This window comes from Mirounga leonina, unplaced genomic scaffold (assembly GCF_011800145.1).
Source record: "Mirounga leonina isolate KUSES-001 unplaced genomic scaffold, KU_Mleo_1.0 Mir_53, whole genome shotgun sequence".
Lineage (NCBI taxonomy): Eukaryota > Metazoa > Chordata > Mammalia > Carnivora > Phocidae > Mirounga > Mirounga leonina.
In genome coordinates, this window is record NW_023270807.1 from 82,757,467 (window position 1) to 82,783,292 (window position 25,826).

The 25,826-nt window shown below is 36.7% G+C and overlaps 1 protein-coding gene across 3 annotated transcripts in view; it reads right to left on the reverse strand.

Moving 5' to 3' along the window:
* The window catches only part of TMEM244 (transmembrane protein 244), a 52,214-nt gene extending 27,394 nt beyond the window's left edge, over nucleotides 1-24,820 (reverse strand). Inside the window, exons 1-5 of one of the 3 annotated variants that reach the window (XM_034990602.1) lie at nucleotides 23,934-24,820; nucleotides 10,121-10,194; nucleotides 6,513-6,638; nucleotides 4,906-4,950; nucleotides 2,110-2,902 (exon numbers count right to left, since the gene is read on the reverse strand). In XM_034990602.1, coding sequence (XP_034846493.1) covers nucleotides 2,808-2,902; nucleotides 4,906-4,950; nucleotides 6,513-6,638; nucleotides 10,121-10,194; nucleotides 23,934-23,974 — 381 coding nt within the window. In that variant the 5' untranslated portion in view covers nucleotides 23,975-24,820 and the 3' untranslated portion in view covers nucleotides 2,110-2,807. Of the gene's footprint in view, nucleotides 1-2,109; nucleotides 2,903-4,905; nucleotides 4,951-5,336; nucleotides 6,639-10,120; nucleotides 10,195-23,933 lie in introns of those variants that run through there. The other 2 variants (XM_034990601.1, XR_004676547.1) reach the window with 2 other exon arrangements.
* Nucleotides 24,821-25,826: the final 1,006 nt, after the last annotated feature.

Genomic DNA, 25,826 nt, shown 5'->3' on the forward strand with positions numbered 1-25,826 from the left:
AAAATAGTCCTTATATATATATTTTGGGATCATTGTCAGCAAAAGTAAAGATATTTTTCATTCATATGGGAAATAATAACATTATTAAAGGAATATGCAAATTGATTTACATTATACCACAATGGTATAGTAATGGAAGGGATATTAATGGAAGGTTGTGCATGACATAAAAGTATTACCTTTTAAAAAAATATGTAAGTAAATTCAGTCCTGCCTCAAAAATATGCATCAAAATACTGGGTAGGATTTCATCTTCTTATGATTCTGTGAGGGACACTGGAAAAGTATGTTAAGTGGGCATGACTCTTGGTCTTTGAGTTAATATACAGTTCAAAGCAATAAAAGCTAAAGTGATTATTATTTGCTATGTTTGATTTACAATATATTTAAGCTAAAATATGTACTCTAATTGTATTTTAAATTTTTGTGTGCCAAGTGGTGTCATCAAATAGATAATGATAATCACTTTAATGAGTAAGAGAAGAAAATCACAGATTATTCTTGTGATCAGGAGAAAAAAAAAAATAAAGAGAAGGATTCACACAATAGTAATTACCTGAGCAGATGGATTCCTAATCCTAGAAATAAACATGCTAATTAAGCTACACTACAGAATGACAAGATATTATGGTCTTCTGAGTCTGGAGAAATTGTTATTCTAATTTACTAGTGTAACTTAATTCTCAGTATATTAAAAAGTACTTAATCAACCAAATCTTTTTTTAATTATCAAACTTATTTAGGCAGTTTTAATGTTTCTGTAAATCTCTTCCATGTGTGAGTTTCTATAGGGTCAAACTTTCTCATCAGTGATTTGTTTGATATTTGTATTTTTCATACAGCAGGATTGAGTTTTGTTATATATCTAACAAGACACTCTTTTCTGTATGCTGTCAGTGGGGTTTTAATTAGAGAATCAAAGATCATAATGCTGACCTGTTCATAGCTGTCCTATGCTGCCTTCCTTTAAAGATGACACAAAGTCTTTATTAATAATAGGAATTTACAATCCTTTGACTGATTTAGTGAGTTACATATTTTGCTACTTCCATGACTAAATATTTTGGAGGAAAGTAATGGGAAAATTGAGAATAATGGGTGGAAGACAAAAGTTTGTGGAAATAAGTACATGTGAGAAAGAAGCAAGGAAGAGAGTATCATTATTTTCAAACTTACATGTGCATGAGAAGTTTGAATTATCTAACTAGTAACTGGTCGACACAAAGTAGTTTTTGGAAGGTTACCTGAAATACATATAATTAGCATGACATTTCTTAGTGGTTGGATGCAAATCTTTATGGAAAACATAGATTTTTTTTTTTTAAGATTTTATTTTTAAGTAATTCCTACACCCAACATGGGGCTCGAGCCCACACCCTCAAGATCAAGAGTCACATGCTCCACTGAATGAGCCATCCAGGCACCCCAAAAGAAAGAGATTTTTAGAGTAAAAAGAGTCATCTAGGAAAAAATTCCAGAGCTGGTTTAATTTAGTTTCTAATTGTTTCCCAAAAATGTTTGTGTGTGGGAATATATGGATGGAGGGGAAGTGGTGAATGTTACTTTCCTATCCTTTTTCCTATATTTATATTTTAGTTGTAACCTTGGTATGCACTTCTTTTATATTAAAAGGTATTTTAACTACATTTAAAAGTGGTAAATATTTAAGACAATTATGGAGGTGTAACTCGCCTCAGTTTTAATCTAATTCAACAAACATTTATTGAATAAACATAGGACTGGCAGTACAGAGCTATATAACCTTAAAAAATATCTGGTCCCAACCACTTAGACCTTGTTACTCAAACTGTGGTTCATGGACCAGACAGGCATTTTCCAGGAATTTTTAGATATACAGAATTTTAGGGGCACCTGGGTGGCTCAGTCAGTTACGCGCCCAGCTCTTGGTTTTGGCTCAGGTCATGATCTCAGCATCATGGGATTCAGCCCCGCACTGGGCTCCATGCTTAGTGAGGAGTTGCCTTGAGGATTCTCTCCTTTTCCTCTGCCCCTCGCCCTGTGCTCTGTCTCTCTCTTTCTAAAATAAATAAATAAATCTCAAAAAAAAAAAGATATACAGAATCTTTGGCTTCATCCCAGCCCCTCTAAACCAAAATCTGCCTTGTAACAAGTTTTCCAGGTGATTCAAAATGCATACTAAATTTTGAGAAGCACTATGTTAGAAGAACATAGTCTAAGGAAGGAAATGGACACTAATATTTTTAAAAAGGCAATAATTTTACAAGAAACAACACTATGGAACAGTAATAGAATCTAATTCTGCTTATAGAGATTTGTAACAGTTTTAACTCCGCTCTCACCTATGTTATACTTTCCACATGATACATCAGCATATTCTAAAGTGTGTCCCTGGGTCAAATACAGCTGCAAAATGGTGCATAATTTGTACTGCTGCTTTGAGATGCCCTGTTCACAGTAGTACGTTGAAGGTTCTGAGAGGTCCTAAAATAAACGTCTGTTTTACATAAACCCAGGAATCCACAAATATATTTAAACATGCAACTTTTTTTCCTTGCGTGGTACTACTCACATGCTACAGAACTAGCGTTCTATCAAATACACTTTGGTAAACAATGCATTTTATGAGTTTGGCAACATTTTGCTCATGAATACCTTCCTAGGATTCTTCTGCTCTCCACTAACACCTCGTTTTCTTTTTATGGTTATAAAGTATCTAGAATAAATTCAACCTTGCATATCGGTGTGAACAAAAAAATACAATTTAGCTGCGACACAATGTATATAATAATATAGAAAGTCTGAGGCGAATTAATTCAGCTGTTCTGTTAAAACTCATCCAGATCTGGATAGATAAAGTTGTCTTTGAACAAACAGTATGCGAAAGCCTGGCCTCCACATATCATTGAAATTAAGCCGGATCCTGCAAGTAATGAAAGGGAAGTTTTGGTTAACTACCAATAATGAATAATTCATTGGTGAGATTATGAATAAGAACAATTGTCACAACTAAAATAATGTTCCTGAAACTGACACAGCATTTGAAATAGGATAGTTTATAGATTCAGCTAAGAGACAGTAGGTATATATTCTGTGCTGATAAATTGTTGAAATTCAAAACTTCCTTCAGGGAATAGATGCATGGTTCTGTCAAATTAATAGTAAGGAGCTCTTAAAACTCAGAAATTCAAAGGCAATGGAGTCAAAGCACATGCCAAGGATTTTACAATTCTCAATTCTTTTAGCTCTTCAGACCTGCCATTTGTCTTGTGTTGTTGTTATTTAAAAATATTTTATAAGGTATTTTCTCTCTAATTATAAAAGGAAGATATGCTCTCCTCTAACTTGGAAAATATTTTTTAGTGTAGAAAAGATTTTGAAAACAGAAGTCTACCTACCTGAGCTATTTGGTTATATGAAAATGCCTTTAGCTCTTTCATTGGCCCAAGATTCTTGTTCGTTTTAAAATGTTAATCTAGCCTAACAGGGCTTTCATAAATCTGTTATTCCTTGTATGACGATAACAGTGTAACTCTCATGAAAGGTAAAAGTCCCTGAGGTAAGAGCCCTTAGTGGATCAGAGGCTTGGCAGGACCGCACAACTTCCTCACACAAAGACGCACAACCAGTGCGAAACCATGAGATAGAATTTCCAAGATGTTTAGCCACTATTATTTTGTGTCTAAGTTTTTTAACTCAAAGAAAAATCAAAGAAAGTTACCTCAAACATCATTTGGCAACCGTTCTCTGCGTAATCCAACCCTAGTTCTTGAAATTGAAATAGTGACCCAACTATTTTAGCAAATTCTTTTGGCCATTCCAGGATGCCAACCCTGACTCTCCTTGTCATCGAGGTGGCATGGGCTATGTGACTGAATTGCCTAGGGCTTAGTAAATTTTGTGGTATTGTGAAGAAAATCCAAGGGATAAGTTGTTGTTTTTCTTTCTTTTTTTTTTTTTTTAAAGATTTTATTTATTCATTTGAGAGAGAATGAGATAGAGAGAGCATGAGAGGGGGGAGGGTCAGAGGGAGAAGCAGACTCCCTGCCAAGCAGGGAGCCCCGATGCGGGACTCGATCCCGGGACTCTAGGATCATGACCTGAGCCGAAGGCAGTCGCTTAACCAACTGAGCCACCCAGGCGCCCAAGTTGTTGTTTTTCATAGAGAGAAAAGATCATTTCTACTTATACTGATAGCACATCTTTCAGGTATCTTCTTTCTGATTCATTAAAAATATGCATTTTTGAAAAGTGTCATTCAAAATAAAATATCAGTACTTTCTACATGTGTTTTCTGTATGAACCAAACAATATTAGAAAAGAGTACACACTAAGACTTACGGATATGTAAGGGAAGTGGAAAATTAACCTGTAATGAAGGGAGCTAATGGTAATATAAATAATACTGATACTATAAACAGATAATTTGGCTTTGGGGAAAACAATGTGGTGAAATGCTGCATTTCCATTTCTCATCATTAAGCATGACAATACTTAAATAAAAATTATTGCCAAATTTACTGAAAAGGGGAAATGTAAAAATATTTGTAGTCAATACCTAGCTTAAGCTAAAGAAAAAGCTTTAGAAAAGTCCGCTTTTACTGGGTTAGTTTTCTTACTAGATGTAAAATTGATGAATTCAGTTGTTCCATTTGTGGGAAGAAAAAAGTAAATGAAATAATGCTACTATAAAAATAGTAATGCCATTCATGTTGAAAGAGAACCAAAAGAATATGTCACAAATATATATCCAGTGTTTTATTCCATGCAGTTTTAGAGTGATGAACCCTTTGAGCAGTCTTCTAGTCCAATTACCTGACCCACATAAAAAATATTTTGATGACCCCACTTTATATATAAGTATTTATGTTGAACATGATACATAAACATATGTGTATAATATATTTGGGTATCATGCATATATACCTAAAGCAGCCCACCAATGTGATGTCAAGGGGACCTCCAACATAACTGAAAAAGAAAAAAAAAAGTGGTGTTGTTCATTTTAAAAATACGCATTATTTTTTCCACATGAAGAAATACTTCTGTTTGGTCAGATCATATCCACATGACAAAGAGAAATTTTATTCACATTCATGAAATCAGGTAGCCCCAAAGCTGTACTTAGATCATAGTTTACAAAGTCATTTATTAAGTCAGATACCTGAAACTCCTCTTCTAGGAAACATGTTATGAACTGTCAGTTTCCTGGGTCAGCTCACAGAATTGATTTGAGTGTTATGTAACAGATGGTCCTAAGGCCATCCCGAATCCTTGATACCTGACTTTCTCTGGAGTTCTGAGCCACTGCACCCTGAACTCAATTCTATTCAACTTAAAGTATTTTCTTAAGTATTTTCTATGTGCCATGTGTTAGACAATTACCCTGTAACTTTTCTGGGTCTGGTACATATTGCTTATCTCAACCTTGAAGATTCAGCCACCCTATGACCCAGAGCCCTTTTGCAACTCTCCCATGGCTGTCTTCCATGTAAACTTAGCCCCAAAGTAAAATTGAGAATTTGAGATATGGGGTTTAGTGGTTCTGAAAGTTACTAAGGGAGGGCATGTGTCTGGAGACAAGGAGACTGATATACTAGCATTCTCTAATAACAGTGACGCTAGGATGTAACAATTCCTTTGGAAATTGTGTATTCTTAAATTGGAGACTGACAAAGATCACAGCACTGAAAAAAAAATAAGAGTAGTTTAAGTTGTTAATAAATAATAATAACTTTGTATTATAACTTGTGGTTGATTCCCACCCATTCTTTGACTAGTATTTTTTTTTTAATAATGGAAGATGGGAAAGGAGAAAAGTTATAATAGAGGAGTAAATTTTGAATGGATGAATGAAAGAACGGATGAAACTGTCATTTACTGAGTAATTATTATATGCTTAGCCACTATGTCAGACAATTTCTCATTCTCATCAAAAGGTCCTTAGGTCTCCCTGCTCCATAGAGGAGGCAACTAATGTGTATGATGTTGTGATTTCCCTTAAGACTACACACCTAATTAAAAAGGTAGAACTGGAATTTGAATTCATTTTCTTTTGACTCCAAAGATCACAGGTAGAAACAGAACCCCTTAGTTTAAGAATGTGGTATTCTTGGTAGAATAACTATTATGGGGAAGTTTGCAAGCCTGCCAGGATGGGTTTCCTCAGGGCCCTGTTCCTAGCCTTTGTTCAATTTCCACCTCAAGAAAGGGTTTTGGAAGAAGAGTATTCTGAATGGAGGCAAACCCTTTACAAGCTGATGACAAGTTGAACATGACAGGAGAGTAAGAAACATCTACATTCAGTAGTTTTGAATCAGAAGATGTAGCCAATCAAAACCCCTCCCAGGAAGTGGTAGAAGAACTTAGTGGGGGAGGAGAAGTGAGGGGAGGGAAGGAGAACTAGCATCATCAGTTTTTATGCTTAAGCCATCAGAGGACAATATGCATATAACAAAGTTTTACTCTTGTGAAGCAATTTAGGTACAAACTCAGATTTAATATATTTTCTTTGTTTATTTTATTTTGCTTACCAGTGGAAGTGATGACAACATGAAGAATAGTGACTGAAATAGCATAATCCCAGACCCATTCTTCTACAACCAGAATGAAAAGCAATCCGCAAACAAAGTAGGTGACCTGTGTTGAGACTAGAAGAACTGCAAATAGAATGAAGAATATAGTTATTTGGAACTAGAGAAACTAACAGTTTTGAAACACAATTAGTAACAGGACCATTACAACTTACTCTGCGAAGAAATTTTGGTAAGAATTTTCAAAATATCCCATCTCTTAACAATTTCCAAATTTGGATGAGAACTTTTTAACATATTCTGTCTCTAATAACAGTATATAATTTGTTTCACATTCTTTGTACTTGTCACTTTAAAAGTAAAATACAATAAGGAAAAGTTACCCTGTAACCAATACCTGCTGATCTGTAATTGGATTGCAACTCTCTGTTTAAGATATATTAAAAACTAATGAAAAATTCAGTTCTGAGTTTTCAGAAATGAAAAAAAGAAATGTAAGAGTTCAATGACTTATAATATTTCTCTGGTCCCAGTTATTGCCTTACTTGGAAATGAGTTCCTTCGTGACCTATAATAAAATGGCATGTTCAGATAGTCATCTGGGACACATAACTGGTAACAATGGATGAAAGGACTTGTGTGGATGGAGGCACTCTTCTAAACCACCCCGTTGTCTCAGAGTGGTCTCCCCAAACATGTATAAGGAGCTAGTTACTTACAGGTCAGGACCACAAATCTCTAAAAGCCTTGAACGTGTGAAGGGTCAACCTTTTGCCTCTTGTCTTTGATGTGGATCTTTAAGACTATAGTGGTTTCGAAGGAGAGATCCGTCAAACATATGTGACAAATACATGTGACATACCATCAAGGTCCCTTTGTAAAGATATCACTTTCTGTAAACATTACCTTTCATTTCTTTTTAAACAAAAACTCAGCAAATGATTAGTATGTTCTTAAAATTCGGGAGTCAATGACTCTAGACAGGCAAACTCTCCATTTTTCAAAGCAAAATGTAAAATAATCACATTATATCATATCATGCAGAGGTAATTTATTAACCAGCAAGCCAGTGATTGTCTCATGCTGAACAAGGCACTAACCAAGTGAGCAAGTCCCAAGTGCCATTCTTTTGAAAGGCCTTATACTTTCTCCTCCTCAATTTGGTTTAATTTCACTTACCGGGTTTCAAAAAGTTGAAGGGCGAATTCATACCAACTCCTTTTTTTATCATATGGGAACAAAGTTCAGTTCAGCATGTCCTGTTCCCTAAAATCGAGGCTGTGGAAGGAACTGCATTGCTGTATCACACTGACCCCACCTCTTCTCACCACATGTCCACCTCTACCTCTGTCAGTGGCTCTCAGAGCCTCCAGATTATTCTAGCGAAATAAAAGATGCCTCTTTTATCAGCATTGACAGATTTTATAGGTTAACTTGCAGCTGCTTGGAGACATTGATTTTAGTCTTGAACAAGTTGTATTTGCCTATATTGATAAAAAAAAAAAGGCTTATGCTTTGCTTATAATATGAAAGAAAGCATGATTTAAAAGAAGTAGTACAAAATTTAAAGTCAGGATACCAGTGTTATAGTCTTGCCCAGAGCTTAGGAGTTATAAAACCTTGAGTACAATTTTAACCTCTGGGTCAGTCTTGCTTTTTTCTCTATAACTGGGAAATGGAGTGCTATCTTATCTACCTCAAGAAATTGTTGGGAGGATTTTAATTTAAAATGAAAGCAATTTGTAATCTATTTTCTGCTATGCAAAAGAAAGATATTAGTAATCAAAATGTTTTAACTAGGCTTAAACTTTCCAGTGTCCTTGCTAAACCTACTCTCCTGGGTGACAAAAATCATTGAAACAGACAAGAAACTTGACCTTAACTACATGCCCAAGGCTCTGAGATTACTCTTATACTTTATCTCCAAGATTAAAGTCTAAATTCTCAAAGTAACAACTTTGAAGAGTTATGGCAGTTATCTCCTCAAGCCCAAAATTAAAGATCTAATAGGCTAAGGTTTTATTGATATCTTTGTACAATGTTAGTGTTTTGTGAGAGGAGAGAATGATATAAACTGTGCCAGGCATCCTGGGGATCTTCACTAATCTCCACTATGTAAAAACACAGCCTCTCCAATAAGCTGTGTCATTCCTATCTTTCATTGACTAACCCAAAGGCAAAAATTAAATAGTAACGTTGAGTTTTAAATACCCTCCCAAAAAACACACATACTGCCCTTACTTAATTCTTTACTGTGACTATTTCCTTATCAATTGTGGACAGTTTTGATAGAAAATAAGTTAATTCTATCTTCAATAGGAAAGCACATAAAGAGAAAGTTAAGATAGAATGTTGGACCTCTTGTGTCTCATTAGAATGAAAGTCTCTTTTTCCTAACATATTCTTTGTCTACCCAAAATTGAGTCGATAATAGCACCAAACAAGGTTACCCATTTGAGGGGGTTGTTCTAAAGCTTTTTAATTTGAATTCCGTAATTTTGACTGACCATGTTTCCTGTACAAGTCATATTCAAAAATCTGGTTTTTCTGGCTTGAGGCAATTTTTGTATATTTGCATATTTGTTCCAAAAAAAACATGTCCAGTGGTTTTCTAATGAATTGTAACGTTTAAAAAATCCCAATTTATTAAAAAAAAAAAAAAGAGTAGGAAGAAATTTAACAGACTGTTGAGAATAATTATGTTTAGAAAGTAAGTTTGTGATTGAATTTCTTCTTTTTCTCCTCCCTACTTATAGGTATTTTATAAGCTTTCATTAATTTATGTGTATTATTTTATAATGAAAATAACATTAAAATCTCATTTTTCTAAAGATGAGATGAACTCACCACAAATCCCCCCAAAACAAGTATGTTTGACATATATTCAATACAAGTAACTGTTATTATTAACATACATAAGGCTAATGAATGTAGTAGATATTAATTAATAATTATTTTTTCAACCAAAATTATGAATTTAAAAGAGATAAATTTTTTCTTAGTGTACTCTCACATATTACTTTTCCTTTGGAACATGTTTTTTTTTTTTTTTCCTATTTTCGAAAGAAAAATCAAACTAAGCAGAAATGTACAAAGCAGAAAATGAAAGTCCTCTGTCATCCCAGCTGGGAGAGAACAGTTTGTTGCATAATTCTCCAGATTTCTTACCACTGACACCATGTATTTTACTCTGTTCTACAAAAATGAATAATTACACTACACAAACACAATTGTCATCTTCATTTTCCATGCTATATCTCATGAGAATTTCTCTACATTAATATATTAAATCAGTCTTCTTCCTCATCTTTGAAAAATATTTAATGTGCAAAAAATTTACCTACAAGATCACCAAATAAATATATATATATAATATATAATAATTCTATTCAATTTTTCCACTGTTCCATTCTATCCCATCTTTCACGAATAGCCACTTTAAAATTTGTGATGGCATTTTTCCACATTAATTTTTGAAGTCTGATATAAGATACAGATGGCTGAGAGGAAGGCCTGATATGTTGTAAATTTTTATAAAACAAAAACTATTTTGTTTTTTGAGGCATTTAACTCACTAATTGACAAAGTTGGAAATTAAAACCAATTACCTTTATTATTTGTGTTGAGCCATGAGGGGTTTGTTTTGAAATCAAATGGTGCCAGGACATCCAACTCATACACCCTGAAGATGTTGCAAATGAAAATAGTTTACTCCGGGGGAGGCAGTTCATAACTTCGCACATCAAGGCTTTGAATATTATCGCTTTTCACATGGTAAGTCATTAGCTTTTCCCACATTGTGGCACATTTAGAAGCTGGCTGACTTGCCTGGCAGCCAAATAATCTTTTTATCCACATTGTCTTATTTGTCCAGTTAAGTCCCCCAAGTGGACTTCATTGTGTTTTAGCCCTTAGCTGTCATCTTGAAAGTCCTTTCCATCAAACGTGGGAGGGGAACGCAACCTAATCCTGTGGCAAGAGCATCCACACAGAAATAAACCAGACCCAGGTTCCAAACCTGATGGTGTTGGGAAACTGTGAATTTGGGCAAGTCAGTTCCATTTGGAGCTGAACTTCAGTGTCTTTTTTGTAAATTGAAAAGGTTAATCTCTCGGCTCTCTTCCTGTTGTAAAATCTGAGTCTATAAATACACACCCTCTACTGTGCCTGTTCGTAGTTGTGTGCCGCTGGTCCATCAGTTAGCTGCCTCCTGGAGCTTTAAGGCCCGAGAACTTAAAATTCCTCTCCTCTGACTCACATTAACTACAAATCCCTGAAATCAGCCCTGAAGATTCTTAGCTCTTCCCTGCTCCAGGCATGGCCTCACCATCTCCAGTCCCAGGAACATCTGAGATTGTGTGTGAGCAGCAGATGCTTCCTCAGTGGGTTTGCCTGCAAGCATGCTGAATAACATTCTTCCCATTGCAAAAGTTGGGATAATTATTTTTGGTTACTAATTTGCATATTGAAATCAAAGGGTCCTAACTCCTCACTTGCACAATAAAATTAAATTATATCAACACTCGACTTCTTAGAAATTATTTGTAAATCTTCATGATGTATTTCAAGGCAATCAATGTATTGGCGACCTAAATTTGTAGAGGCAAAAGTCAACCATAGCCAGACAAAAAAATTACCTGAAAAAAAAAATGCCTCACACTTACATAGAAATATCACTGAAAATACACATTTTACTTTGTCCTCATAATAACCCTCTTTTGATCAATTACTTCCATTTGACAAATGAGGACAATTAAGAGAAGCTCTATGGCTTGGTTAAGATGTTCCCAGAAAGTTAGTAAGAACCTGGGCCAGAAGTTAGGTCTCCTGACTTGGGTCCAAGAGATATTTCAAGTACATATCAGAAAATATTTAAATTTGATATAGATTCTCTCTAAATTCCCTTATAATTCAAATTTGCTCTGCTTCAATATCAGCCCAGGGAGTAAGAGCTTCATTTTTTTTCCATCACCATCTTCCGAAGAAGTAAGAGAACGGTCCTGTCTGGTCCTATCTATCCACATCATTTCATGATTGTTGCTTTGATCATTTTCAAAGATGGCACATTTGCTGTCTTTCCTTTAAAAAGGTACAAAAATACACCATTTTTAAAACATTGCATCCTCTATTCCATAAAGGCATGTCAAGTATCAAATATAAACTCCTTTCATATTCACTCTTAGCTTTTTAATTTTGCTTGAAGGCAACTTACTTGAACATCATGCAGCACATGCCCAGAACTGCATAGTACATGGTGTAGAAGAGGATGACACATATAAGAAGATTCTGCAAAACACGCTGTGGAGAACACAGGCGTGAGCACCAAGAGCCTGGGCTTTTTCACATGGTTGTTGGTAACAAGCCTGACAAACAAAAGACGATGGATGAGCCCTCAATAGTGTTGGCTCGCTTTGTTTTGCTTGGAGACCCAGGGGGTGGGAAGGACTTCCAAGTCCACAATGAGAGCTTTTCTGACTGGAAAGCCTGGCATGGTCCACATTTGCACCGAGGATTAATGCAGTACAAAAATCCCTATCACTTATCTTTCATCTACCACAACACACTCCCTACACGCTAAAAGTTTACAATTTAATTTGACAAAATGACCTTAAATCGCAGCTATCATAGTAGTCAAAATAGGAGAACAACTGAGAAATTTTGAAAAGCGTGAACAAAAAAGTACATAATAAGACAGTAATAACTAAACCTGTGTGCAAGAATTTACAGAGCAACTGACTGAAACACAATAGACAGTCCTAAAATGGCCTCTGACACAAATGAGACTTTTGAAGGAAGCACTGCAGATTAATGGGGACCAGATGGATTACTCAACAAACAGTGTTGTGAAAATTGTCTAACTTCTAGACAGAAAAATCCCATTAGATTCCAGTCTTGTACCAGACACCAAAATAAACTTGAAATGGATTAAAGGCTTAAATGCCAAGAAGTAAAATGGGAGAAAATATTTGCAATATATATTATGAGCAAAGGATTGATATCCACAATACATAAGCATATACAAATAAAAAAAGACAAACAAACCAAGAGAAAAATGGACAAAGTATATAAATAGGCGGTTCACATGAATAAACATTTAAAAAGCCAATAAACAATTGAAAATGTCTGAACCTCACTATTCATCTTTTGAAATATATTCTTATGAATATAATAAAAATGTCAGCATTTCACATGGAAATTTCCCAGTTTATTCTTTTCCCTTTCTATCTTTTTAAAAGTCTTCTTGTTTGGTCAACACTTTAACACTTCAGCATTATTCATTTTCTCTGAATGACCAATTCACCAAATTTACCAAATCTTTTAATTGGCCTGGGTACAGAAGAGCCTCCCACTAGATGCAAGAAGAGAAGAGAGCATAGAGCACACCACAACCATTTGGATGAATGGACCAAGTTTACAGACTTACCAAGAACTTACTTCTTTCAACTATCTAAAAATGGGTGGATTGTCTGGCCTAAGAGAACCGGAGGAAATCAGCACTAAAGGGTTCTAGCACCTTCAGAATCCCAGGCCCCCACCCTGCCCACACCCATCCCATCCCTAGCCCCTCCTACTCTTTGTCTGTAGTCTCCCCTTTGCCAAGTCTCTTCTCCCTCTACCCATCATTCTCATCCCCCCTTTGCCCTTCAGGATCTCCCACTCCAGGTTGCATAATCGCCCCTCCCTCATGACCCTTAGTCTCTTCCTAGCCTCATTCTTTTATTTATTCATTTATTTTATTTTATTATTTTTAGTTGAAGTATATTTGACATATAATTTGTGTAAATTTAAGATGTACAACATGTTGATTTGATACATTTATATACTATAATATGAGTGCCATTGTAGTGATAGTTAGCACTTCATCCTGTCTCATAATTATTTCTTTTTTGCGGTTGGAACAATTAAGATCTAGTCTGTTAGCAAGTTTGATGATTATAATACGATATTGTTGTCTATATTCTCTATCCTGTGCATTCGATATCTAGGACTTACTACTAGCTGCAAGTTTGTACCCTTAACACCTCAATATTTCTTTAAGACCTGGATAGCCTTGTCGTTTCATGATGGCTGACACAATCCTTTTTAAGAGAAGAAATAAAAGGATGAGACCTTCTCACAGCTCTCTTTCTCTTACTAGAGAATAAAAACTTCCCAGAAACCCTCATCAGATGTCCCAATATGTCTCATTGACCATCACTTGGGGTCATGTCCTCACTTCCTGAACAACTGCAGACAAAGAGTAAAGGGGTCTACCATGATGGGTTTAGAACATTGGGACGCTGCTCCCAGGGCTCGGCACCTACTGCTATAAAATAAGAATTATTAGCAATTATTAGCAAGGAAGGAAAAAGGGGAGCAGGGTCTACTACAAGGTAGACAACTCACAGTGTCTTCCAAGTGGTGGAACCAATATGGAAACATTGATTTGTAGAGAAGATTATTTAGAGGTCAAGAGAATATGTGAAAGTTTTACCTGAGTTGAAGGTCCAACTATTGTGCCCACATTTAAGTTGGTTGAATTTCTTCCCAACTGTGGGGATAAAAGAATCTGCTGATGGAAGATGAGTATGTGATAGGGAACAACATTGGTGCTTCTGCAGCCTTAAAATTTTCCTAAGGGTCATGTGTCTTTGGGATTGCTTTACTCTTTATTCTATATATCAATATCAATTTGTTTTTCTTTTAATTTGAGCATTAATAGCCTCTAGTTGAAATATTTCTAGATGACTGCTTCATTTCAATTCAATCTAAAATAAGATAAATAATATATAGTCTCTATACTAATATACAGTCAAACATGAAATTATTTTTATTTCTATGTTAATATTAAAATTTAAATAATTTTAAATATATTCACTTGCTATAAAATTTCACTTTTATAATCTAAACAGGATTGTGATACATCCTTAGAAAACACACAAATACTAATATGTGTAAGACATTTGTAGCTATTCTTTAAAAAAATGAAATCATAATTCGTGGGAGAACATATTTATTGACAAATTTTACATATAGGTATGTCTACTTTCCCCCCAAATTTACAAAACACTATATATAAATAGAATTACACATTTTAAAGTTATTTTAAAAGAAATACTTTGAAAAGCAAGGCATAATTTTTGAAAATAATTACCTGTTTTTCCACCTGAATAATATATTTAGATTTTTCAAATAATAATTTTCCAATAGGCAAATTCAGTTGCCTCTAGTAACTTCTTCCTATAATCTATACTCTACACAGCTTGCAAAAGTAACTTTCTAAAAGGTAATCAGACCATGACATTCCCCTGCTGGATATCCTCCTATGGCCCCACAGTCATCAGGATTCATTCATCCATTTTTTTCATTTGACAAATAATCACTGGGCTGAGTGGCAATGCAGAGTGAACTGGATGTGGTCCCAAGCCCAGAAACTCAGTGTAGCAGTGTTTCTCAAATGGATAAGTATCAGACTCACCTTGAGGGCCTGTTAAAATACAGATTTCTGGGCCGCAGTCCCAGAGTTTCTGATTCAGTAGGTCTGAGGTGGGACCCAGAAATTTGTGTTTCTGACAAGATCCCAGGGGGATGCTGGGTCTTCTGTTTCTATGACCACACTTTGAGGACCACTGAGCTAAACACAAGAATGATGAATAAACAGATAGCTACAATACAGGGAGCTCTGGTTGGGGAGTGTACATAGTGCTGTTTTAATAACATATTTTATTTAGCCCAGTATATCCAACATATTATAATTTCAATGCATACTAAAGATTAAAAATTATTAATGAGATATTTTATGGGTTTTGTTCATACTCCATCTTAGAAACCTAGAGTACTTACTTACAACACATCTCAATTTGGACTAGCCACCTTTCAAGTGCTCAGTAGCCATGTGTGGCTAAGGGCCATTTCATTAGACGAGGTAGTTCGAACCATTGCCATTGCCTTTCCTTCTGGCCTCATCCCCTCAACCCTGTCCCAAACGGTTGACAGTCTAACTCTATTTACTATTTATTGTTGGATTACTATGTGTCAAGCACTATAACCATAATTTCTCAATTTATCCACCTTTCCCCATACCCCATCATTATGTGCACACATGAAAAACTTTCTGGGTATGGGTAACTATTCTCTGCATTTCACAGATTTGGAAACTGAGGCAAGAGAGGTTAAACTTAGCTCAATGGCCTGTATGTGGCAGGGCTCCAGTCCAGAGCTGCAGGATGTCAAAGCTCTTCTTTGTCATGTGCTGTCCTGCCTCCCACCTGCTAGGCTCTCGATAAAAGAATGTTGACTAGTCAATTCATGGAAATGAATGGAATGGTGGAAAACAATGATGGAAACTGATTTCTTGACTAGGTTGAGTGAATGGCCCAAGGTCATACCTTTATTTAGTGGCAGAGACAGAAAAAAAAATTGTATTCAATTACCAAAAGAAAGATACTTAATAATGCTACCCAAATGACTGAATATATAACTTCTTTATGATACGATTATTATTGTACTTTAGGAAAAACTAATACATAAGAATCAGAATTTGTAGAAGTCTAGATATTTAGCAACTGCCAAAATTTTTATTACTCCTTCAAAAAACATATTTGGGTCCTGAACCAAACAAAGTGTAAAAAAAAATGACATTTTGCTATTTGAACCCAACTGGATATTTGATGATGTTAATATTTTAGAGTGTGATAATGACTGGAGATTTATCATATGCAAATACAGATCATTAGAAATGCAATTTCTTTATTAAAAAGCTCCCATGTTGTTTTATTTGTGCATAATAACAAAACTATTTTGAGAGTAGAATATATATGCCCAAGTCTGCAAAATGTGCAAATGTAGGATCTGGTAAATACTTTACAAGTTGCTTTCAAAAACACTGTCTGCTAAAAGTTGTTTTACACTGTCATCTTTTTTGATGCAAAATATTGTGATGTCAGCTCTCCTTTCACTGCCCTAAACACAAAGCATTTTTTTTTAATGAGTTGAAATTAAGAAAGGACTACACCTACTAAAAAAGAATAAAATTCTTTTAGTTTGGGGTCTCAGAATCGCCCAAACCAGAACTACTATCGGCAGGTGGTGTCTCCCAGGTTTCAGAGATTTCGTGGCGTCTGAGCGCCCAGCTGCATAACTCATTCAACTCTCCTGCCAGTTTCCAAACTGGTTTGACTGGTGTAGGACACCAGTCCTACACTAGTCAGCTGGTGTCAGCTGACAATACTGACTCCATCTTTGGCTCTCCATCTTGTTCATGCCCACACAATGACCACCCTCGGGGCTGTGTGTTCCCGGCCCCATGGAGGTTGACCTATGCTCTGACCAGAATGCAGGAAGGCTTTTTCGGATCTCCCCGCTGATGCACAAATGGCGCCACTTTAGATAACTGCCCTTTGCTCTATAAAATCCATGTGTTAAGATCTGGACGTGGTGGAGAATAGCAGTGTGGCACCTGGATCATTATCTACCTGATCCCCACTGTCAGTAAGTTACCCTGAATAAAACTCTGTGTAAATGGTATATAGAGTAGCTTGCTTCGTTTGTTGGTCTCAAAGTGCCTTCTTGGTCTGGAAGAGACTTTACTGTCCCTCCTCCACTTTCTAACTCTGGGCTTAATTAAAAAAAGGAAAAGCTTGGGGCACCTGGGTGGCTCAGTCAGTTAAGTGTCCAACTCTTGGTTCTGGCTTAGGTCATGATCTTGCAGCTGTGGGATCTAGCCCAACGTCTGGCTCTGTGCTCAGTGCAGAGTCTGCTTCAGATTCTTTCTCCCTCTCACTCACTCTCTCTCAAATAAATAAATAAATAAATAAATAAATAAATAAATAAATAAAATCTTTAAGGAAAAAAAAAGGAAAAGCTCACATTCATTCCATTCTTCTGGAGTCAATAGCTACCTTTTTTTTTTTTTTTAAGATTTTATTTATTTATTTGACAGAGAGAGACACAGTGAGAGAGGGAACACAAGCAGGGGGAGCGGGAGAGGGAGAAGCAGGCTTCCCGCCGAGCAGGGAGCCCGATGCGGGGCTCGATCCCAGGACCCTGGGATCATGACCTGAGCCGAAGGCAGGCGCCTAACGACTGAGCCACCCAGGCGCCCCAATAGCTACCTTTGATCCTTCTCTTCATTTACCTTTTAAATTTTTCTTGTTGTATCATTTCATAACACCCCAGAGGGATGTCTTCCACATATTTTATGGTATTTCTTCAAGCAATTGGCTAAAAGATATGGGGTCTAATTGTTCTGTGATACCCCATTTTATCTAGAGGAGGAATGGGGCATGTCCTTTATGCTCACTAATGTATCACAGTGTCTAGTCTGGTTCCTGGCACACAGTAGGTTCTCAGTGAATATGAATTGACTGACTCATTACAGTTTTAGGATTGAGAGAGCATGGCTGATTTTCAGCCTGCACAGGAGTTAAGGAGTATCCATTATGACAGATCAGAGCCCAGGCCACACGGAACACCACCTCATATAAGAGCAATCTTTGCTGAACAATAAGATAGTAATCAATCACCAGATAGTTATCAAGTGTTGACATCGTGCCCAAAGTTATCACACAGTAAACAATTAGAACAAATCAATATATCCAATATTTACATGACTGTCTAAAGTATACCTCTACAGATGAGCTCACCCTTCAAAATAAAGAGTAAGATTGAGCTAGGATAATAATCACCTCTTTTCAGATGAAGAAACAGAGGTTCAGAGAAATGAAGTGATATTCACAAAAGCTGATCAATGGAAAAGTTGCAATTTTATATCTAGTTTATAAACTCCAAGTCAGAAAGTAAATTTTGTGGTTCGGATTATGAGGGCAAAACTACTTCACAGAAGGGAGAGAACCTTGGTTTCACAATGACATAGAGCTGTTAGTAAGAATCATAATGGTCCACACTCTTCATATTTAAATCAGCTCACATGACCTGTATGTAAGTGGTTCTCAAATTTTATTATTTTGGGGCGCCTGGGTGGCTCAGTTGGTTAAGCGACCGCCTTCGGCTCAGGTCATGATCCTGGAGTCCCAGGATTGAGTCCCACATCAGGCTCCTTGCTCAGCAGGGAGTCTGCTTCTCCCTCTGACCCTCCCCCCTCACATGTGCTCTCTCTCTCTCATTCTCTCTCTTTCAAATAAATAAATCTTAAAAAATTTTTTTTATTATTCTTAAGAAATACCAAGTGCTTGCATGTAGAAAGTGCAAATTCCTCACATTCCATATCTGGATATTAGGGTTCTGTAGATATTGGGTAGAGCCTACTGAGGATGTAGGAACAAGTCCAGGTGAAAAACAGAAGATAGGTTTCTCCTATAGTTTCCTCCTGGGGTAGAATTTCTAAATGGGAAGAGGGTGAACAGCTGGGAGAACTGGATTCCTGACTAAAATGGGCAAGAAGGATGAGAGATAGATTTCCAACCGGAATGAACAAATATAATCTTTTACTTCACTGATAATTAGGAAATGTACACTGAAACAATAAGACACTATTGTTCTCCTGTAGGCAAGATTTTTTTTTTTTTTAAAGAATCACTTGTTCTGGTGAATATAATAGACATTATTCTAGACTGCTGGTGTGAGTAGAATTTAGTACAAGTCTAAGAGGAAGCAATATATCAATACGTAGTTTTCAAAAGTGTGATTCTGAGCCTAAATACATATTTCTGGTAGGAAGTAGAAAATTCTTAAAGTTGTCTGTCTTTACCTGGTGAAATCATTGGTAATTTCTCCCCCTTTTTTCTGTATTTTATAAATTTTTAATGAAAGAAAGAGACCTAGTTTCTAGCAATCACAACTCGTATGATTGTAGGCAAGTAACTCTGAGTAATGTTTTTATCTGTAAAATAAGGCAATGGTGTTTTTAACCCTTAGGGGCTCATTATTATGTGGAATGTCTAATGTAAACTATGGACTATGCAGAAAAATAGATATGCTTACAAATACACAGGATGTTGTGTGCAATTTCAATGTTTTCACAGAACCTCTGAATCCCATGCATGGATCCCAGGTTATCTTAAAGGATAATTCCAAGTCTAACGAAGTGCACTTCAAATCCTATGGGGGACAGAGTCTCCCCACCCCCATTAGAAGAACTAAAGAGACCATCAGTCTAGTCATCGTATCTATAGCTATGGCAGATGCTGCAAACTATAAAAATATTATTTGTAGGATTAGTACTCTAAATTGTATTTCAAATTTCAATATGTTCATTAGGCTCCTTTTCTAGTTGAAGGGAACAGAAAAGCTCACTCTCTTTTTTTTTTTTTTTTAAGATTTTATTTATTTATTTGACAGAGAGAGAGAGAGCACAAGCGGGGGGGCGGCAGGCAGAGGGAGACACAGGCTCCCCGAGGAGCAAGGAGCCCTATGCGGGGCTCGATCCCAGAACCCCAGGATCATGACCTGAGCCATTGGCAGTCGCCCAACCAACTGAGCCACCCAGGCGCCCCAGGATATTGTAGCTATGTTTTATGTTTATGTTTGCTTCCAAATAAACTTCAAAATCTACTTGAATAGCTCCGAAAAACAACTTTATGCTATTTTTATTGGGATAATATTAAATTTATTATTAAGATGCGAATAAATGATAGCTTTATAATGTTTACTCCTGCTATCCAAAAAACAAAATAAACAAGATCCCCAAATTTATTCAAATTTACTTTTGTATCTTTCAAAGGTATTTTAATTTTTCCTCACACACCTTTAACACACTTCCTGCTAAGTTTATTCTTAAATAAATCCTGCTTTTGCTACTAGTGGAACAGAAGATTTATCTTGTGGTATCATCTAACTAGCTATTGTTTATGTACATAAAGACTTCTGGTTTTTGTTTTTAATTTAACATTCCGTCACTTTACAGAATCATTTTTCATTATGTTAGTGTTTTTATTGATTCTCTTGGATTGCCCAAATACACTACAATATCATCTGTAAATATAGTTTCACTTCTTCTATTCCAATTCTTATGGCTCCATTGTTTATTATAATCTGATTGCATTGGCTAGTACCTCTAAACCATAAGAGACTCTGAATCATACAAAACAAACTGAGGGTTGCTGGAGGGGAGGGGGGTCAGGGGAGGGGGTAACTGGGTGATGGACATTAAGGAGAGCATGTGATATAATGAGCACCTGTCATCACAGGCCTGTACCTCTGAAACCAATAATACATTATATGTTAATTAATTGAATTTAAATAAAAAATATTTAAAAAATAATAATTTATTTTGTAGTGGAGTTAGTATCTTTGCCTCGTTCTTGGCCTTACTGTGAATGCTTCTAACATCCTCCATCAAGAAATATACTGGCTTTAGGACTGCAATGTGTGTGTTTGTGTGTATGTTGTTATAGATATATATTATTACCAAAGAAGAAATAATCATTTCCTATTTTATTCAGTGTTAATCAGGAATGGTTGTTAACCTTTGTCGAAGGCCATTTCAGCATCTATGAAGATGATTCTACAATTTTCTACTTAGATTTACAAACATGGTAAATTATGTGAGTGGATTATCTGATATTGAACCACCCTTACATTTTTGGAATAAACATTACTTGTTCATAATGTATGTTATTTTAGATTTTTACTTTTATAGTCCTAAGTAAGATTGAGCTGTAGTTTATTTTTTGTACTATATTCATAAGGTTTAGATGACAATGTAATTTTTGTTTCATAAAAGTATCTGTGCCTTTTTTTTTCTATACTCAGAAATAATTTAAGTAGCATTAGGAGTATATGATCTTTGGAGTTATAGAATTCCTCTATGGGAATTCTGGGTCTAGTCCTTTTATAATAACTTTCTCTATTCTACGAAAACTGGAAACCTTTATGTGATTTTGCAGAGCAGAATGCTCCCATTACCCTTCACTACAGAGCAAATATATGTATATTCTTCAAGGTCTAGCTCATATATCATATCACCACTCCATCCCCTACTGTAGGACAGAATCAATCCTTTCTTATTTCTTCAGCCCCCATAGCATTGTGCATATTTCTTACACGTCTGATGACATTATTTGTAGCATACCTATCTATAGAGGTTTCCCTTTCAAAGAGAGAGACATGGATTTAATCATGTTTAATTCTCCAGCCTCGAAACTATTGCTTAGTTCTTGATAAGCAGGCAATAAATATATTTTGAATAATGATGAGTGAAGAGAAGTAAAAATAATAATAAAATTTCACTTCAGTATGAACCATAGTCTATTTGTAAAACAGGTAGACTCCAGGGTCAGATACACTAGGGTTTCTTTCCCAGTTTCTCACTGGCAAGTCTATGACCTTGGTCAATTATTCTGTGTTTTGTTTTACTCATCTATAAAAATAGAGGTAAAATCTCATGGGGGTTTTGTATTCAGAACATGTGTAAAACCCCTAGCATTAAGTACTTTATGTACTCAACAGATAATAACTTGCCCTATTACTCCCCATGTGAAAGCTTACTTTGTAGTTCTTTGGGCAACTCCAGAGAAATCATGAAATATGGCTCTCTCACTTGTAGGACCACAGTGCACAATCCAGCCTTCTGATAGTGGTTCCTTCCAAAAGTGTCTGTATGGATGAAATTCTCTAGTTCATGGCAACAACCACATGCAGGACTGCAGTGTGTCTTTGTGATTTTTTAAATTCAACATTTGTTTTACAATTGTAACTTTGCATTAGTTCAATGTAGTTATGAAATGTGCATCCTACTGGAGTTCTGAACAACAATACATTGTATTCTGAACAACAGTTTAGCAGTCCTCATACCTGGGCTTTCTTCCCAGTTCCTGTGCTATTTCCCCAGCAGCAAATTAATTAAATGGCCTTTGGCCATGGCTCTTTCCCTTGAGTCAGCTTTTCTCTCATTTAAAGTATAGAGACAGGGGGGATTTAATTAGCCCAATGCCTGGCACATTGCATACACTCAATACATGTTTGTTAAGCCTTGGAATTCTCTTTGGATAAAGGTCACGTTTGCTATTACTATTAATTTATGAGCATCTGAACAGTTTCTGTGATGATGATATTGACAATGAAAAAGGACTTAAGGAAAGTTAACTCATAACTTACACGGATGTATCATGAGACCAGATTTTCAACAACTCACCTATTTTGAACGTATTCACTATTGGCCTAATGTTCTATGGTTGTGATTCTACACAAAAAGCTCTGGGATTCTTTTCTTTTTTTAAAGATTTTATTTATTTATTTGACAGAGAGATAGCGAGAGCAGGAACACAAGCAGGGGGAGTGGGAGAGGGAGAAGCAGGCTTCGTTGCTGAGCAGGAAGCCCGACGTGGGGCTCAATCCCAGGACCCTGGGATCATGACCTGAGCCGAAGGCAGACGCTTAACGACTGAGCCACCCAGGCGCCCAAGCCCTGGGATTCTAAAAAAGTGAAGACCTACAGCAATTACCTGAATATTTACACTAGAAGGAGAGAGAGAGAGAGTGTGTGTGTGTGTGTGTGTGTGTGTAAGCCCAAACTAAATATAGAGTCCCCATTCTTTATGTAAGCTACTTAAGGAAAAGGATATTACCTTTAAATTTTTTTCTCTCCAGTAAAAGTTATTATTGCTCCTTCAATCCCCAAACTATATATAAATTATGAATAGTTTAAAAGCTCTTAAAAATAAGTTTTTAAAAAATATTTTCCCTGAAATAATGTTTTCACTGACCTAGAAAATTTTTCTTAGCTGTTGCCATACTTAACATTTCTAACTGATGATGTATGTTGTGATGATGGCAGTGAGCAGAAAAATCTCGAGGAAACATGCACAGTGCTGATATTTTATTAAAGCGAATGGAGCACTAATTCATAAAACATAATTTAATTTTTAAGTAAAAATCTGACTTGCCAGAGTGTCATTCCCTTAAGGCTAGATCTTTATAGGCCCAAAGCCTGTGTGAATTTACACAGCTGCTTTGAGGCTTTGCATACTTCCTTGTTTTAGGTGCTTTGATTTTTTTTTTTTAAGGGGTATTTTTATACTGAAATAAAACATAACTATTAACACTAGCCTCAAGGGAAAAAGAAACTAACAAACGACCAGCTTAAAGTGTTCCAATACTTTTCCTTTAAAATCTTGCACGTCTTTTAGAAGTTGGAAAAATTAAAGCCATCCCCTGCCCCCAAAAGAGGAAGGACGAACTGTCATGAGTTCAGAACCCCAGAGCAGAGGTGCAGGTGTTAATACTAGGTTTGCCTGTGAGTGAGAGCGTCTCCTAAATGACCATTATCTGGACGCTTTAGAATCTTTTCTTGGGCACGGGTGTCTCTAGACTGCCACCCTCACCGCGGGCGCAAGGAGTACTGCAGAACGTTCTCTGCATTAGCTCCCAGCCAAAAGTGAAACAAGTTGCCTACTGACCGAGAGGCCATTTACAGAACAGATTTGCTTACACAAGTGCGAGGCAGTAACTGAAAGCCAATGCAAAGAAGTCATTCCTCCTTACCTTGCTCGGAGCGACTCTGGTCTGGAGAGCCATGGCCGCATCCTCTGTCAGAGAGGTGGCGAAGGACACGCTCTTCCTACTGACGACATCTGGAAGAAGAGACACTTGCCGCGGTGAGCTTTTCAATTACTCCCGGAGACGAAGTGTGAGACACAGGCGTGCAGGATGATCGGATTACACAGAACGAGCCAGAAGCCATCTGTGCGCCACACGTAAGCGCTGAGTGCCGGGAGCGCACCCTTCGGGGACGACCGAGTTCTCATTCCAGTCGTAGTTTGGTCAAGTTTGAAGGATGACTTGCTTGTTTTTAGACAGCACTGCAAATAGGCAGGGATTTGAAATTCTCCCTGGCTGTATGAGTAATTATTGTCTCCTACTTAAATTAGAAACATGGATTTTCAGTTAGGACGTCCCGAAATGGTCTCCAAAGGATGCTACTGGCATTCGTGTTGAAGCGTGGCCTGTTCCCTCCTTCACTCGCTGGGGCCTTGGCCTGCTGAGGGAAGAAATCCGTTCCCATCGGGACACAGCAATATACGAGTTCTGGCTTGGGGTTGGGAAGGAGAGTGATACTCATGCTCTAAGATAAAGGCCTGCATACAGTCAGTGAAATGTTTTTAAGAATTGCCAGGCGCTCTGTCTCTCTCTATGCCCCGAGGCTCCAGAACCAGTCCTTCACTTACACATTTAACCATCACCGCATCTTTTGACTGGCACCAGCTTCCAACTTGTAGATGGAAATTTACTTGTTTTGGGGGTGGGTCCCCCTTTTCCTAGTATAGCACCTTCTTCACCTTTTCTTGATCAATCACATTCTGCAATACATACCCCCATACAGAAGAGCATGGGCTCTGGTAAAAGGGAAAAGATTGTCTTAGCAAGCCCAGGGTTTGGTATCTTTCTTCTGGAAATGTTTTTAAATTTGACTTTCATAATGCATATTACTAATATTATCAGTGCTCTTGTACTAATAGACCTTGGATAATTCCTTTAGTCTGTGGTTGCCCTGCATGTCTGTTTGCATTGTGAGTTCTTGCAGAGGAAAGGCCCTTTTGCCTGCCAGTAGCTTTGTACTAGTTCCCAGGGGCTGCTTTCAGATTTTGGCACATGGGGAACCCTCAGTCAGTGTTTGACTCTGCCAGTCCTGTGCTTTGCCCTGTTTGTGCCAGCAATGAGCTAGCCTTTCTCCCAAGAAAAGCCCAGGGAGTGCTTCCTGGGAGTCACAGCCCAGTGCCGAGCAAAAGACCTGTGCCCCCAACACTTTCAGAGTGTTTTGTATACAACTCCTCTCCCATCAGAATTATTCAGTTCTGTAGTAATCACACCAAACCTATCCTCCCACAAAGTTGGCATCATGCATTGGGAGCCAACATTCATTTCAGTAATAACCACTCCACCAGATAAAATATTGAAAAGTACCAATCTTCTATAATGACACTAGGAAAAGTAGGTGGCTGATGAAAGATCTTGTGTGGAGATGGTGTGTATATGTGTGTGTAGTTACATCTACAACAATAAATATCTTTTATTTGAACGACTACTATGATCTCTTGTGAGCAGACAGTATGATATAGAAACACACACACAGTCAATATTTATAAATCTGTTTTCCAAGTTTGCCATTACATGGATAAGATACACCCACGTGTACATATTATAAGTACATGTATATGTGCATTCCTTTTCATTCGGCACATCCACATGGAAGTTAAGGAATAAAATGTGGAAATCTCTTCACATTCTTGTATTCTGACTTGTGCCCCTTGGCACCATGTTTTAAAGTATTTTCAGTCCCTTTGTGTAACTTGTATTCCGAGTTCTTTGTTGAAACAACGACTTAGTGATTTCCTTCATAGTAGAGACATTTGGAAATGTCAAGGTATTAAGTAGATA